This window comes from Echiichthys vipera, assembly GCF_963691815.1.
Source record: "Echiichthys vipera genome assembly, chromosome: 11".
In the NCBI taxonomy this organism is placed as follows: Eukaryota; Metazoa; Chordata; class Actinopteri; order Perciformes; family Trachinidae; genus Echiichthys; species Echiichthys vipera.
This window is the reverse complement of record NC_139836.1, coordinates 31,340,761-31,357,513: the sequence shown is the minus strand read 5'-3', so window position 1 is coordinate 31,357,513 and position 16,753 is coordinate 31,340,761. Positions and strand designations below refer to the sequence as shown.

General features: G+C 44.6%; 1 protein-coding gene across 1 annotated transcript; it reads right to left on the bottom strand.

The window, feature by feature from the left end:
• Nucleotides 1-1,674: 1,674 nt before the first annotated feature.
• Nucleotides 1,675-15,064, bottom strand: chchd1 (coiled-coil-helix-coiled-coil-helix domain containing 1). Its single transcript, XM_083923579.1, has 3 exons — nucleotides 14,758-15,064; nucleotides 11,089-11,207; nucleotides 1,675-2,292 (listed from the first exon to the last, which is right to left on the bottom strand). Exons 1-3 carry the CDS (start codon nucleotides 14,894-14,896, stop codon nucleotides 2,182-2,184), a joined length of 369 nt encoding a protein of 122 aa, XP_083779705.1. The 5' UTR covers nucleotides 14,897-15,064; the 3' UTR covers nucleotides 1,675-2,181.
• Nucleotides 15,065-16,753: the final 1,689 nt, after the last annotated feature.

The following is a 16,753-nucleotide window of genomic DNA, read 5'->3' as shown; positions in this document are numbered from 1 at the left end:
ACAGCCTTCAGCTCCTCCTTGTTTCTTGACCTAAAGGCCTTCTTTTTCTCCTTAAGAAGGGCCTTTATGTCAGGATTAATCCAGGGGCTGTAATCCGTACAGTCCTGGTGGGTACAGTGTTATCAACACAAAAATTAATGTAGTCCGTTATGCAGTCTGTTAAGCTGTCAATGTCCTCCCCATGAGAAACACACAGTTCTGATGCCGGGTCAGCACCGTTAGCTCGTCCATCTTGTTGGGAAGAGATCTTACATTCCCCATGATGACAAACGGGAGGACGGGTCTGTAGCATGTCCTCCTGCGACGGCTCCGGAATGACACCCGCGTCTCCTCCTCCTCAGCTCGCGGGGGACATCAGGCCGCTCGTGCAGCTGCACCGCAGTGCTACTCTGGGCCAACAGCTGATCCCTACTGTAAACAACAGGGCTGCGTACACAACGGAAAAAGTTGAAAAAATAAGTATTGAGACCAGAACGAAGTACGCAAGTCTGGTCTCCACACTGCCCTAGAGATCTCAAAAGAGTGTTAAGAAAGAATAGTTAAAAATGTGCAAAAGAAATATAAAAAGAGGAAAAAGCTCAAAAGTGAGCGAGAGCTGCTGTAACAGGCTGCCACTCACGCAGCGCCATCTTACGGAGATGAATGAGGAGAGTGCTGTGTCTGGATCTACGGCAATAAGTCGGATTCGTTCCTGGTGGGAAAGATAGCTGGGTCATGACCGAAAGAACGAGGTCGCAGATACAAGCGGGTTTTCTCAGGAGGGTGGCTGGAGTCTCCCTTAGAGATAGGATGAGAAGTTCAGCCATCTGTGAGGAACTCGGAGTAGAGCCGCTGGTCCTTTGCGTTGAAAGAAACCAGTTGAGCTGGTTTGGGCATCTAGGAAGGATACCCCTGGCGCCTCCCTAGGGAGGTGTTCCAGGCACGTCCAGCTGAGAGAAGACCTCGGGGAAGACCCAGGACTAGGTGGAGAGATTATATCTCCCCACTGGCCTGGGAACGCCTCGGGATCCCCCAGTTAGAGCTGGTTAATGTGGCCCAGGAAAGGGAAGTTTGGGGTCCCCTGCTAAAGCTGCTGCCCCCGCGACCCGACCCCGGATAAGCGGTTGAAGATGAGATGAGAACTATTTAAATTAATGTTAGCTAACCATTTATTCATTACCCTTTTCCAACTATTAAAACTCTTCATACATGAATTTTAGCTTACTATTTCAACTGTCTATACATGACTTTTTTAGCTATTTAAACTGCTTACGCATGACTTTTAGCTAAATATCCCAGCTGCTTAGCTAACCATTTGTCCATTAGTTTTAGCTTATCACTTGAAATGTATTCATTACATTTAGATTATCTTACCATGCATTCATTGGTTTTACCATATGTATAAAAAGTCCGTGCTTGATTGCTAACTTGTTTTCACAAATCACTATAAATTAATTTGTACTCCATCTCCTTTGTAGACGGGAGAAAATCAACATCACATTCAACAAAATGCAGTTTTTTTTTTTAGAGGTCATAGGCCTACTGACTATTTTGATCTTGTCGCGTTACACTGTAAAATCACTAGACACACAAAACCTGCTCTGAATTAATGAATGATTTGACAATAAATGAATAAATAATTGATTAAAACGTTGAAGTCCATTGTGAAATATGAATATCCACCACTGTGAGTCTTGATTTTAATTCAACATCTGTCAACTACCAATATCAACTTCGACAGGAATGTCAATGCATTTAAGTGTTCAATGATGACAGTATACTTCCAGCCAGGAGCCATGAAACCTAAGAAGAAAAATTCCATCACATCCACTAATAACATCTCTGCACTGAATGAGACCTCTCTGCTGAATTGAATTGAGATAATATGGCATCAGATCCATCAGAGCCAATTGAGGACACAAGGTGAAACATTATATTTCATACCATGAACAGCAGCGTGCTATGAATACAAAGGTTGTATCATTACAAATGATTGATCAGCAGTGTGAAATGACTGAATAACTTTACAAATTGAAGGAGTGGTGCAGTGCGTTTGCGTTGAAATCACACTTTCCAGTGTTCTGCTCCAGGCATAAGTTGAATCATACAGAAGCTGACAACTCCTAACATGATCAAATCAATTTTTTTAACCTGCACATTAAGTTATAAACCATATAAGTTACACATTAAAGAGTTAGTTTCTTATATCTCAGTGCGCAGGGTGGGATATCTCTTCAGCAAGGCTGTGGCTTGTTTTGGGTGCAAACGTCCTTCTTGGAGGCTGTTCTGGTTAGATTTATTCTTCATAGCAGCCTGTGAAAGAGAAAGATGATTTGTTACCGGTGCTTTTTAATGAGTAATGTTTTTATTAAGTACAACTAAGAAACTTTTGCACATTGACAGGCAGCCCAGAATGGTAAACTTGCTTCACCACTCTGTAAGATGAGGTTAGCAAACTTTGAGAGGTAGACATTCCTGCTTAGTCTAGTTTTCTGTAATGAGAACATACTTAAGTCTTCCGATGTGGAAAGGCTTCCATAGATCATGGCAACTGTGAGACCTGTTGCCAGTTTCAGAAAGATATTTAAGACTGTTCTTAGACCTATCTAATTGGGTGAGTTAGACAGTTTCTGGTGATGTTTTAGCCATTGGGGGAAACAGCTATACTAGCTATACTATACTAGATATAGATAATGAAATGATATGATATAGGCCTTTGTGTAAGAAGTAATATACAAACAATGTTTCTATTATTTTTGTTTTGACTCAGGATTTGTTATTTTGTTAGAACCAAGAAAAAAGTTAAGAAGACACGACGGGAAAAGACGCTATGTCTATATATAACTCGAAGCTTTGTATAGCTTGCATCGTCGCTATACACAAAGAAATACTGGCTATCTGCCTGGATGTGAAGGAGAAATTTGGCTGTTTCCATGACAACCTCTCCAGAAATATGAAGAGAGATTTGGCTAGTTTCAGAGAGGACGTTAATGGAAAGCTGAACGAAATTGTGGCCGATTTGACAGAAGCCGAGGAGGCAGCACAGTGTGTATCAGACATGGGGGAGTGGACTGCCATGGCGAAAGACGTGCTGTCTAAAAATTTGATTAATCAAGACCAAATCTAAGCCATACTGACTGACTTAGAGGCACGCTCATGAAGAAATGATATTGATGATCTCACGGTCTGCATTACAGGGTACATCAATTTCTGTGTGGACAGCTTTGTTACTACAGTAACTGTACGCGGTTTCCCAAATAACAAGCCGTGGGTCACCAGGGACATCAAGGTCCTGCTGAATGAGAAGAAGAGGGCCTTAAGAGAAGGGGACAGAGAGCAGATGAGGCAGGTCCAGAGGGAGCTGAAGGAGAGGATTCAACAGGGCAAAGACTCCTACAGGAGGAAGCTGGAGCACAAACTCCAGCAGAACAATTTAAAGGACATGTGGAGCGGCATGAGGAGCGTTACTGGCTACCAACCATCTGGTAGCCAGACAGTAGGTGGTGGTAGTGAACCTGCCAATGAGCTGAATCTGTTCTTTAACAGATTTGATCAAAGGGCTCTGGACAACCCCCCAACGGCTCCTCCACAACCATCCACCTCCAAACCTCCAGCCCTGGTGACACCCCCCCTCCCACTCAATTCCTTCCCGACTTTGCCCTACCTTTCTCCACCCTCACCAAGGCACACAGCAGACAGACCTTCACTGCAGAGCAGGTGAGGAAGGAGCTGTGCAGACTCCGCCCAGGCACGGCAGCAGGTCCCGACGGTGTCAGCCTGAGGGTCCTCAAAGCATGTGCGAAGCTGAGTGGAGTCCTGCAGTACATCTTCAACCTCAGCCTGAGTCTTGAGAAGGTCCCTGTGCTGTGGAAGACATCCTGCCTGGTACCAGTACCGAAGAAGGTGTGTCCCAGCACCTCCGAAGACTACAGACCGGTGGCGCTGACGTCGCACCTGATAAAGTCCCTGGAGAGGCTGGTCCTATCACTTCTTCCGCACCTGTTCAGCTCATCACTGGACCCGCTTCAGTTTGCCTACCAGCCGAGACTAGGTGTGGAGGACGCTATCATCTTCCTGCTCCACCGTGCCTGCGCCCACCTGGACAGACCGAGAACTACAGTGAGAATCTTGTTCCTGGACTTCTCCAGTGCGTTCAATACCATCCGGCCTGCTCTGCTGGGACGTAAGCTGACGGCGATGCAGGTGGACCCTCCCCTGGTTTCCTGGATTACGGATAACTTAACGGGTCGACCACAGTATGTCAGACTGCAGGACGGAGTGTCTGACACTGTGGTCAGCAGCACTGGAGCTCCACAGGGAACTATTCTTTCCCCCTTTCTGTTCACCCTGTACACCTCAGACTTTCCGCTCCTCTATGAGTCCTGCCACCTGCAGAAGTTTGCTGACGATTCTGCAATTGTTGGCTGTGTCATTGAGGGGAAGGAGGAGTACAGGGGCGTTGTGGACTCCATCGACTGGTGTGAAGCTAATCACCTGATTCTAAACGCCACCAAGACTAAGGAGCTAGTGGTGGATTTCCGCAGGAGTAAATCTGCCCCCACACCCATCTCCATCAACGGCGTGACTGTGGATGTTGTCCAGGATTACAAATACCTTGGAGTATACCTGGACAACAAACTGGACTGGTCCAAGAACACTGAGGCTGTTTACAAGAAGGGCCAGAGTCGTCTCTATTTCCTCTAGGGAGGCTCCGGTCATTCAATGTATGTAACACCATGCTGAGGATGTTCTATCAGTCGGTGATAGCCAGTGCCATCTTCTTCGCTGTTGTTTGCTGGGGCAGCAGACTGCTGAGAGAATCAGTAAGATCATCAGGAAGGCTGGCTCCGTCCTGGGGGTCTAACTGGACTCTTTGGTGGCAGTGTCTGAGAGGAGGATGCTGTCTAAACTGCACTGCATCCTGGACAACAACTCTCACCCTCTCCACCAGCTGCTGACCTCCAGCAGAAGCACCTTCAGTCATAGACTCATTCTCCCCCAGTGTAACACTGAACGCCGGAGGTAGTCTTTTCTTCCAGTGGCCATCAAACTGTATAATTCATCTCCCCTCGGTCAGGTAAGGAACAGTGGAGACACTGTATCCTGAGAAAATGTCACTTTGTAACTTTATAACACCACTGCATCACTTTATTTAGTTGTATTGTAAACTTACTTCAGTAGAAAGGCTGCTACAATTCACTGTACTTTACTGTTACTTACTTCAGTAAGAAAGGCTGCTACACTTCCCTGTACTTTACTGTAACTTAGTTCTGTAGGAAATGCTGCTACATTTTTAACACTGTTTCAATTATCGCTCCTTATCACTTATTTAGTTTGTACTTGTTTTATTTTAATATGCTGCTAAACTGCACAGTGCGTATTGTTGTATATTGTATATACCTACGTTGTGCAACCACAATGTCTGTTGCACTGTCACACTTAGTTATGGTTTGATTTATTTTATGTTAGCTTTATTTTTATTTGATTATGTTAGCTTATTGTCACTCTGATCCTTTCCCACCTTTGTATTGAAACTGTTGCACAATAATTTCCCTCGGGATAAATAAAGCTTCTTGAATCTTGAATGAATGTGTTGGCGCGCGGCTGCAGGAAAGCGCACGGCAGAGCCAAAGTCATCTCTTCGGTAAGTGGCTACCCTCGATAAATTGCATTAAATCAAACAAGATATCAGATGATTAACATTTTGGTATGGTTCTTTTCGGTGACAAAGGTTATCCTCTAATGGAATACCTAATAACCCCGCTGGCAAACCCCGCTACAGAGCAGGAGCGCAGGTTCAACAGTGCGCACATGCACACGGGTCACAGTGGAGCGCTGCTTCGGGTTGACTGCCTCCGTTATTCTTTTCCATACAGCGATTTTATGGGCCCCTTTTATTCCACTCTTAAGACTGCCAAAAAGAACATCTTTATTTTGCTCCATCTCGGATGTCAGAATGCCGACCTGTGTGTCGGAAAAATTCTTTTCGTACCAGCGTTTCTCCTCTCCATGTTTGACCTCAGCGGGAATGTTTCATAAATCACACGTGTGTCCTGTCATACGACCAATTCTGCCCTCAGATCTGCGCCCGTTTTCAAGCAAGACTGATAAATGAGGGCCACTGTCCATCCGTACTGTGCACAAGCACGCTTCACGGCCAAAGTCTTGTTAGTTTGACCAGTGTGAGTGCAACCGTACCGCCTGTTTGGGAGAGGTGGGCTTTTGTAAAGCACGTTTGCACATGTAAGAGCATGAGCTTTCACACATGTATGAGCACAAGCACAAGGCCTACGATGTTTCTTATGTCATTTTAAGTGCGCCTGTTCGGACATAGAAAAAAGAAGGACGAACCATGCGCGGACATTTAAAACAATGGCGGCGAAAGGTTCAAGTTGGTTCGATGCGGAGGTGGAGTGTTTACTGCAGATTTGGTTAGAAAAACCACAAAGCCAAAAACGTTACCATGTTTTCTGCGCTGCTTTCCATTATGTGGCCAAAAGATCGCACGCTTTTTGTAAACAAAGCGACGCATCGCGATAACACAATCAATGCGTGTGACCTTTTACGTCGTGATAACATATAGGCAGGTACGAAGCATTTGCGCAAACGGGCCTGGGCCGCGGGGGGAGAGGGAGGAGGGGACAAGTACCCTAAAGCACAGGGCACGGTACGGATGGGTATCGTTGGTGGGAAGTATGTTTCGACTTTGTGAGTGCTCTATTGAGTCTTAACAACAGTCGTTGGAGTCACAGGAGGCCATTTGTGAACAGTTGTTCTTTGAGGTTAGATTGATGAATCTCCTGAAGGGATGAAAGGGCTGCATTGTAAATTGGAGATAAGTGGTGTCTCAGGGCGCACTCACACTGTCCTTCCGCACCGCGCCCCGGGCTTTAGGGTACTCGTCCCCCCCTCCCTCTCCCCCCGCTTGCCAGCCCAATTGTACTCACACTGCCTGGGCCTCGGCCAATGCTTCTTGCCTGCCTATACGTCATCACGTCGTAACACGTCACACGCATTGCTAACATCATCGCAATGCGTCGTTTTGTTTACAAATCTTTCCATAGACCTCGGAGTTTTTGTGCGTCTTGTCCGACTGTTTTTTAATATTTTCATCCGACCAAATCTGCAGTAAACACTCCACCTCCGCATCACACCAACGTGAACCTTTCGCCGCCATTGTTGTTGTTGTTAAATGTCCATGGATGGTCCGTCCTTCTATTTTCTATGTCCGAACAGGCGCACATAAATGACATCAGAACCGCCGTAGGCCTGGTGCTCGTACACGTGTGCGCGCTCGTGCTCGTACATGTGCAAACACGCTCTAAAAAAGCCCACCTCTCTCAGATGGGCCGTGGACGGCCAGCTGGCCGCAGTTATGCGCGGAGCGGGTGCACTCACACTGGTCAAAAACACTAGGCTTTAGCCGAAAAACCTGTTTTGGCCTGGTGCGGTAGGACAGTGTGAGTGCGCCCTCAGACCTCCTCCTTTGTTTAGCAATGGTTTCTCTACTTTTGCATAGATGGCTTCGTTTACTCCTCTTTCAAACCATCTGTCCTCTCTGTCCAGGATTTGGACATCAAAGGAGTGGGCTTTCTCCTTGAGATGTAAGTGGACAGCAGAGACCAGGCCTGAGGAGTTAGCTCTCCTGGTTGATTTGAAATCTTTGCATTCCTCGTTGCATTGGACAGCTGTGAGAAATAACCAAAGATGACCTACCTTATTTATCTATGATTGTAAATCCTTGATTAGCATAACAGTCAAGCTGAGAATGAGTGCTGGGGGATTGTGGATAGGAGTCACATGAGATTGCAAATGGTGACAAAAGGGGGGTCGTAAATACTGATAACTTCCACAGGGGCCATAAACATGGGGTAGTGTGTTTTGTTTATTCTAATGTCATTGTGTTTGTAAGAGGCTTTGATCTGACTTGTATATCTGCTGAAGAAATTTGGGGACAGAGAGAGATTGTTGGAGACCCGGCGGTTGGTTAGGATGTCTCTCCTGTATGCATGCAGTATTTAGTAAAGATATGATTGAGAAACACTGAAGACTTCAGAGAATTTCTTTCACACAGCATAGACCAGATTGCTTTTGTGGGTGTGTGGTGTTCTGTCCTTGGAATGTACTAATCTCTGTCTGAATGTGTTACTGGGTTTGAAATACAAAGGGATGCAGTGTTTGTTGAAGATCCTCCTGAGTTTCTCTGATACCCCAGCCACATACGGAATAACTTTTCTTTTTCTTTCTCAACCACTTTGGTTGTCTTTCTGGAAGCAGCTGCCGTTTTCACAAAGGTCCAGCTGGGGTAGCCAGGTTGTGAGGGCGCCTCTCAGGTGCTTGCGTTCTTCCCCTTGGGCCTGTGAGCAGGTGGGTACATTATCAGCTCTGTGTTCAGGATTCTGATAACTCCAAGCTTGTGTTCCAGGGGGTGGTGAGAGTCAAGCAGTAGATATTGATCTGTGAGAGTGGGTTTTCTGAATACCCCAATGAGGAGGCTCCTGTCATTCTCCATATGGACGTCACAGTCTAAGAGAGGCAAACTATTGTCCTTGACTTCTTCTCTGGTGAACTTGATGTTTCTGTCCACAGAGTGTATATGTTCGGTAAAAGTTTGCACCTCTTTGGATTTCGTCCACATATCTGAACCAATGGCTCGGGGTTACTACACACACCCACAGAAGCAATCTGGTTTATGTTGTCCAATGCAACAAGGAATGCAAAGATCTCTACATTGGAGAAATAAAACAACCACTGCATAAATGCATGGCCCAACACAGGAGAGCTAACTCCTCAGGCCTGGACTGTGCTGTCCACTTAAATCTCAAAGAGAAAGCCCACTCCTTTGATGACAACAATGTCCAAATACTGGACAGAGAGGACAGATGGTTTGAAAGAGGAGTAAAAGAAGCCATCTATGCAAAAGTAGAGAAAACCGCTAAACAGAGGAGGAGTTCTAACACCACTTATCTTCACTTTACAATGCAGTCCTTTCATCCCTTCCCAGGAGATTCAACCAACTAACCTCAAAGAACAAGTGTTCACAAATGGCCTCCTGTAACTCCAACGACTGTCGTTAAGACTCAATAGAGCACTAACAAAGTCGAAACCAACTTCCCACCAACGACTGCAACTCTAACGACGGACGTTGGCACCTGGAGCACAAAGGGTTCCAGTGACATCATCGACCTTGTGAGAGGTTAAATACCTGGATCTCCACAGCAGTTAGTTGGACCAGTCCCAGCCTGGTCAGATGCGTACATGAACTGACGAAGCCTCTTGGATGAGAGGTGAAACGTCTTCCTAGACAAATAACCAAGTCCAGTTGCTTTTTGAATGAAATTGCTTCTGGGGGTATTTGAAGGTTTTCGTTGGCATTGTACTCAATGGGGGAATTGTTGGGTCTATGTAAATCATAAATAAGTCATAGAGTGGGAAACCTTCTCTCCAGCATGGTAGCTGGAAGACTGGATCCACTCTAGTTTTGCCTATGAGGCCAAACGTGGAGTGGAAGATGCAAATCTGACCCTTTTGGATACCGTGACCCGACTACTGGACTCATCACACCCCCACACAAGGATTTTATTTATGGTCTTCTCCTCTGCTTTAAATACTGTACACATATTCACAATCCTGCACTTTCTTGTGAAGCTTCAGATCCAACCCACACTGATTTTATTGATTAAAAGTTTTCTACAGGACAGGCCACAACAAGTGCAGGTGAATGGTTTTAAATCCAGCAAACTGGTTTTAAATACTGGTCTCCCCCAAGGCTGTGTTTTATCCCACATTCTCTTCTCTGTCTACACCAACAACATCTCGTGCAGTGGAGAATGAATGACACTTTTAAAGTATGCAGACGACATGGCCTTAGTATTGGCCCATTTGACAGACACAAGAGCTCTGCCTGACTACCATCAGGCAGTGAAAACCTTGGCCATAACTTTTGAGGAAATATCTCTGGAAATCAACATTGAGAAAACAAAGGAGCTGTGCTGTCGGAGCAGGGGAACACCGAGCTCACAGCAAATGTTTCAACCACTCAGCATCAAGGGTCTGCCAGTTAAACAGGTTGAGGTTTTTTTAAATACTTTGGCACAGAGCTGGACACATCACTGTCCTTCTCACATCATGCTGACTCTGTGTACAAGAAGGCCCAATAGCGCCTCCACCTGCTGAGGAAGCTCAGAGCTTTTAATGTCAGCAAGGACATTTTAACTGTGGTTTACTGTTCACCTTATTGAATCTGTACTCACTTTCAATATCTCAGCCTGGTACAACACCCTCACCATCAAGCACAAAACAAAACTTGCACGTATAGTTAATCAGGCCGGCAAAATAATTGGCTCTTCCCAAACCTACCACAACTGTACACCCGGTCAGTACTCAGGAAAGCCAATACAATCACACAAGACCCCACCAACCCCCTCCACCAATCCTTTGACTTACTGCCATCAGGTCAACGCTACAAGGTCCCGTTGGCATGAAAAAACATCTATAAAAAATCTTTTATCGCCACTGCCATCACCACACTGAACAGTCACAAATAGGCAACATAGCTCACTCCACTCAGTCACCCCATTGCGTTACTTTTGGCATTAATGTATTGTCATTGTTTGGGACTGTCTGTTTTGTATGTATTTATTTATTGTTTAAATTGAACCTGCCCTGTCCAAGAAGAATTTCTGTCACTTGTTTTTCCTATCTTATTTTAAAGTGTCCTGAGATAACTTTTGATATGATTTGGCACTATAAATGAAATTGAATTGAATTAATGATGCACTCTGCAGTTGATAATTTTATTTTGCATACATTTGCCGTATTTTCATAAACTGCATATAGATAGAAGGAAATATCCAGATTAATATTGTGATAATTATTTAATCAATATTGCAAATCCCTAATTTGTACAAAAAATAATTTTGTGTACTTAAACTGATACTTCAGTGAACGTGTCATTGCCCAGTGTGCATTAGAAGGCCCTCTCTTCAGGGGCTCTATAGAATGGTGCATTCCTCTACTCATGCAGCCCATTTTAAACTGAACATGCATGTCATCTTACAGCACAAACCAGTTCATGTGTCAGTTGTGCTTCTGTGAACTTGAACATACCCGAGCCTGCTCAACACAACTGTAAAAGGCGTTCGTCTCTTCAGAGCACAGGCTGTCCACAAACTTGTTGTCCTTCCAGCAGGCCATCAGGACTGACATCTCTGTGATACAGGTGGCATCTGTGGAGAAAAGGCTTCATGTTTAACCTTTAATACCATACAATGCCTAATTAACATTGTCTTTACAAACTGAAGTTTTAAAGTGTAATTCCGGTGTAGAATCAGAATCAGAAAACCTTTAATGTCCCGCAGACGGGGAAATTCTTTTGTCATAGCAGCAACAGAATATGACAAAATATGATAAAAAATAGCAAAAAAAGATAAAAAATAGCAAAAATAAGCAATAAAGTTACATTTAAAAAGGGAAGAAATAGACATATGTACATATTCACATGATGTAGTGCAGTTGTTCTTGTTTTGTTTGTTTATAAAAATGTGATATGGAGTGAATAAATATGATTAAATAAGTGCCAAATGCAATGCAAAAAGCAGAAGTGCCCATAGTACAGGCATATTGCACAGTGCAGGGTACAGGGTACAGGATGAGGTCAGTAGTCTTTTGGGAGCAGTGCTGATTGTAAAGTCTGACAGTTGCAGGAAGGAAGGACCTGCGTTACCTCTCCTTCACACACTTAGGGTGTATCAGTCTGTTGCTGAAGTAGCTGCCCAGTGCCGTGAGAGTGACCTGCAGGGGGTGGGACTCCTGTACCAGCAGAGATTACAGCTTGTCCAGCTTCCTGCTCTCTCCCACCACCTGCACTGAGTCCACAGGGCATCCCAGGATGGAGCCGGCCTTCTTGATAAGTTTATCAAGTTTCCTCCTGTCTGCTGCTGATATGCTGCTGCTCCAGCAGACTACTCTATAGAAAATGGCTGATGCCACCACAGAATCATAGATGGAGGTCAGGAGTGCCCCTTGCACTCCAAAGGACCTGAGCTTCCTCAGAAGGTACAGTCTGCTCTCACCTTTCTTATATGTTGCTGCAGTGTGGTCAGACCAGTCCAGTTTATTGTTCAGGTGAACTCCCAGGTACTTGTAAGATGTCACAATCTCAATGTCCGTTCCCCGGATGTTCACCTGTGTGCAGGGTTGTTTGTGCCTGCGGAAATCCAACACCAGCTCTTTGGTCTTCCCGGCGTTGAGCTGGAGGTTGTTCCGCCGGCACCGGTCCACAAAGTCCTTAATAAGTTCTCTGTAGGCTCCGTCGTCACCGTCCCTGATGAGGCCGACGATAGAGTCGTCAGAGAACTTTTGTAGATGGCAGTGAGGGGATTGGTGGTAGAAGTCTGCGGTGTACAGGGTGAACAGGAAAGGAGCCAGGACTGTGCCCTGTGGGGCCCCGGTACTGCAGACTATTGTGTCCGTCACGTAGTCCCGAGTCCTCACATACTGTGGCCGGTTAGTAAAGTAATCCAGGATCCAGTATGTGAGGTGCTGGGTCACCCCTGCCAGCTCCAGCTTGTCCCCCTGAAGTGCAGGCTGGATGGTGTTAAAGGCACTGGAGAAATCAAAGAACATAATCCTCACAGTGTTTCCAGCCTTCTCCAGGACAGTGATCACAGTTGATTCAAAGCAGTCCCTCAGAGCCTCCTCAGACTCTTTAGTCAATGCTTTAACTGTGCGGACTTCCACTGGTTGCCTGTTTACAAGGGGCTTGCACACAGGCAGGAGATGCACCAGGTTGTGGTCAGATTTTCCCAGGGGAGGGAGGGGGGATGAGTTGTATGCCTCCTTGATGTTGACGTACAATAAGTCCAGCGTTTTATTGTCTCTGGTGTGGCAGGTGACATACTGTGTGAATGTGGGCAGAGTAGAGGACAGAGAGGCATGATTAAGTCCCCAGAGATGAGGAAGAGGGCCTGTGGGTGCTGTGTCTGCAGTGAGCTTGAGACTGAATGAAGAACATCACAAGCTGCATCAGCGTTAGCAGAGGGGGGGATGTACACAGCTAACACAATAACCTGTGTGAACTCCCTCGGGAGGTAGTATGGCCTCATGCTAACAGCCAAGAGTTCGATGTCCTTATTGCAGACTTGCTCTTTAACAGTGATGTGCCCAGAGTTGCACCAACTGTCATTAACAAACACAGCCAGCCCTCCTCCTGTCCTCTTACCGCTCTCTGCCGGCCTGTCTGCCCGCCGTAGTTGAAACACGTCCAGGTTAGCATCCGTGTCGGGGGTCAGCTCCGTTAGCCACGTCTCAGTGAGCACTATGATGCTGCACTCGCGGTAGTCCCCCTGATGCTGGGTCAGCGCCGTTAGCTCGTCCATCCTCTGAGGGCAGCCGACGCCGAGAGAATCAGTAAGATCATCAGGAAGGCTGGCTCCGTCCTGGGGGTCAAACTGGACTCTTTGGTGTCGGTGTCTGAGAGGAGGATGCTGTCTAAACTGCACTGCATCCTGGACAACAACTCTCACCCTCTCCACCAGCTGCTGACCTCCGGCAGAAGCACCTTCAGTCATAGACTCATTCTCCCCCGGAGTAACACTGAACGCCGCAGGAAGTCTTTTCTTCCAGTGGCCATCAAACTGTATAATTCATCTCCCCCCGGTCAGGTAAGGAACAGTGGAGACACTTGGCCTGAGAAAATGTCACTTTATAACACCACTGCATCACTTTATTTAGTTGTATTGTAAACTTACCTCAGTCAGAAAGGCTGCTACACTTCACTGTGGTTTACTGTAACTTACTTCAGTAAGAAAGGCTGCTACACTTCCCTGTACTTTACTGTAACTTAGTTCTGTAGGAAATGCTACTACATTTTTAACACTGTTTCAATTATCGCTCCTTATCACTTATTTAGTTTGTACTTATTTTATTTCAATATGCTGCTTAACGGCACAGTGCGTATTGTTTTATATTGTATATACCTACGCTTAACCACAATGTCTGTTGCACTCTGTCACACTTAGTTATTGTTTGATATATTTTACGTGAGCTTTATTTTGATTTGATTATGATAGCTTATTGTCACTCTGATCCTTCCCACCTTTGTATTGAAACTGTTGCACAATAATTTCCCTGGGGATAAATAAACCCTCTTGAATCTTAAATTAATCTGTGTCCTTGTAAAGTTTCAGTATTCTTGAAATCACAGACTGAACTCCCAACCTCTCTCTGATGGCTGAGAGGGTCAGCCCTTTGGCCTTCATCTGGACAACCTGCTGTCTCAGGGTTTCAGTCATATATAGGGTGTGTCCTACAATGAAGTCAATTGTCACCAGGTGCCAGATTAACACCAATAACTGGGAGTTATCTGAAAGTGTTCTTCTAATTTTGCTAACAGCTTTTTTCACAAAATAAAGGTTTTTACTGAAGTGCCTTGTTTATTTAAAAAACATGCTAGTACATCAGTGGTATAGTAACAGCTGATATTCTATCAAATTCTGGACAGTAATACAACAATATTTCAAAATAATCCAAGAATTAATAGCTAGTCATGGGATTTCCCAGGATATAGACCATATAGTCATATCTATATTCATCTAATTAATTATATTGTTGAACCTTAAGCGGTAAGCGCTATTTTATACCATTATAACCCCAAATATCGAATTGGTTTTATAATGATGTAACGTTCTAATGTATTCATGTCCAGGGCATTTTGGTTTGAGTCTCTACTGCCTGACCTGAAGTTAAAGTTCCATGAATGAATAAGCGGATACTTACCTCCTTTCTTCATTTTGCGGTCAGCTACAGCATCTCTCAGAACCAGAGTCTTGTTGGGTTTGAGCACTGGTCTCTGGTCCCGCCTGTTGAGCATTCTGCTGACCTTCTGCTGGAACAGGACGCCTCCCTGTGCCGCCATCACGGACCTGCCTGAGTCCTCAGCTGCTCCTCACTGACCTGCTAAACTCAGGAGAGTTTCCACTGCAACCGCTGCTGTGTGGACCTGGACCTGGACCTGTCTATGGATACAAAAACAGCGTTCTGTTCACTGCCTTATTCCTTCACTAAACTCGTCAGTGTAGCGCCATGTTTTGCCGCAAGACGCAATTCACTGTCGTAAAACACGTGCAGTCATAGACATAAAGAGTAGACGCCTCATCGAACGTTGGGCCTATTGGCGCTGACGAGCGGTGGAGCCGCCATCTTGGCCCGGTCGCCCGCTCCACTCAGTGTAAGGACAGGACACGGTTCAGAGTATTTTAATATTCACAGTGGGATTAACAGTAATAGAATAATCTGATATATGATATATGTGATGTATGATAGGTGTTTTACAAACACTATAAATATAAACACAACAAGAGAAATCATTTATAGAGTATTAATAGGCTGTATTTCATACATGAATACATAAATCTCTCTCTCACTCACTCTCTCTCTTTCTCTCTCTCTCTCACACACACACACACACACAAACACACGCACGCACACACACACACACTCAGAGAAAATTAAAATACATATAAATCAAGAGTATCAATACAATTAGGTCAGAGAGAGAGAGATGACATTTTGGACACATCTAAATACAAGTCAAATAGACACACTTCCATTTAAAGCACTAAAAAAAACAAGAGCCGAACCCTTTATGTTAATGAATATTCAGAAATGATCCATGCTCTGCCAGTCGCATAGTCATGGTAGTGGAGAGGAGAGGGAGCGAGTGTGTGTGGTATAAAAATATATATAACATTTTGTTAAATCGATCATTTTCACACTGTTTTGTTCTTGCACAGTTACCAAGTGTAGAGTGTAGCTCTAATTGGTAAAGACGGTGATGTTGTAGGAGAACTTTGTATAGTATCTAAAATGACTGTGTCCTTGTTTTTAGGCAAGGTCTAATTATGTGAATGTCTTCTTTATTACATATTTTAATTATGTAGTAATTGTATTTAATGTGCAAACAAAAACACGGGGCATAGTTCAGTAATATCCATTTTAAATTATACAAACCATTTAAGATCTTTCCTTAGTTAAATAAATGTATGATTTTTTCTTTTCAGACTGTTTCAACTTCTCTGGTACAACTGAACTAAAAAAGCCTGGACTCATCAGTTCTGGTTTACAAACATGTGACGTTCGTCCTGCTTTAAGTGGAGATGTGGAGAACCAAGTCAAAATGTATGGGACATTTAGTTCAGCTGTGAGAATATCGGGCACAGAGTGGAAATACATGTTAAATCTCTGATTCATTCTTTATAATAAAGCCCACATCATGTTGCTCCTGTTTGATGAAACAGTTTAACAGCAAAGGATATTGATCAGATTCTGCCACTTCTCCTTTGATAGTCTAAACTTAAAAAAAAAAGTGACATGACATGAAAAATGATCTCATAATTCATCTCAATGTCATGTTCAATATTTAAAAAAACAAAACTGAGAATATCTGAGGTGACCTGAGATGAACTGTCTCTGAAGTGTCTTCCTCTCATGAAACCACAGCACATCCTCCGCTGACCTACTGCTGGAAATGTGCAATCCATTTACACTAGACCACATGTACGACAACCCCTCTCCTCCCTGCTTCTCCTTTAATATCTACACAGGCACACACACACACACACACACACACACACACACACACACACACATCTGGCCGGGGGGTAAATTAACTAAGATTCCCACAGAGGCTAATCTCCATGCCTCTACTGTGACAAGATAATAATAATAATAAAATAAGGGACAGCAGCTCCTCTGGCAGCTAAATATGTATCTA

Bases quoted from the DNA above. Each gene is read 5' to 3' on its own strand.
- chchd1 (XM_083923579.1), bottom strand. From the start codon at position 14,896: ATGGCGGCACAGGGAGGCGTCCTGTTCCAGCAGAAGGTCAGCAGAATG. The intron at 11,208-14,757 runs GTAAGTATCCGC...TTTTCTCCACAG, and splicing joins CCGCAAAATGAAGAAAGGAG to ATGCCACCTGTATCACAGAG. The intron at 2,293-11,088 runs GTATGTTCAAGT...TCTCTTTCACAG, and splicing joins GTTGTGTTGAGCAGGCTCGG to GCTGCTATGAAGAATAAATC.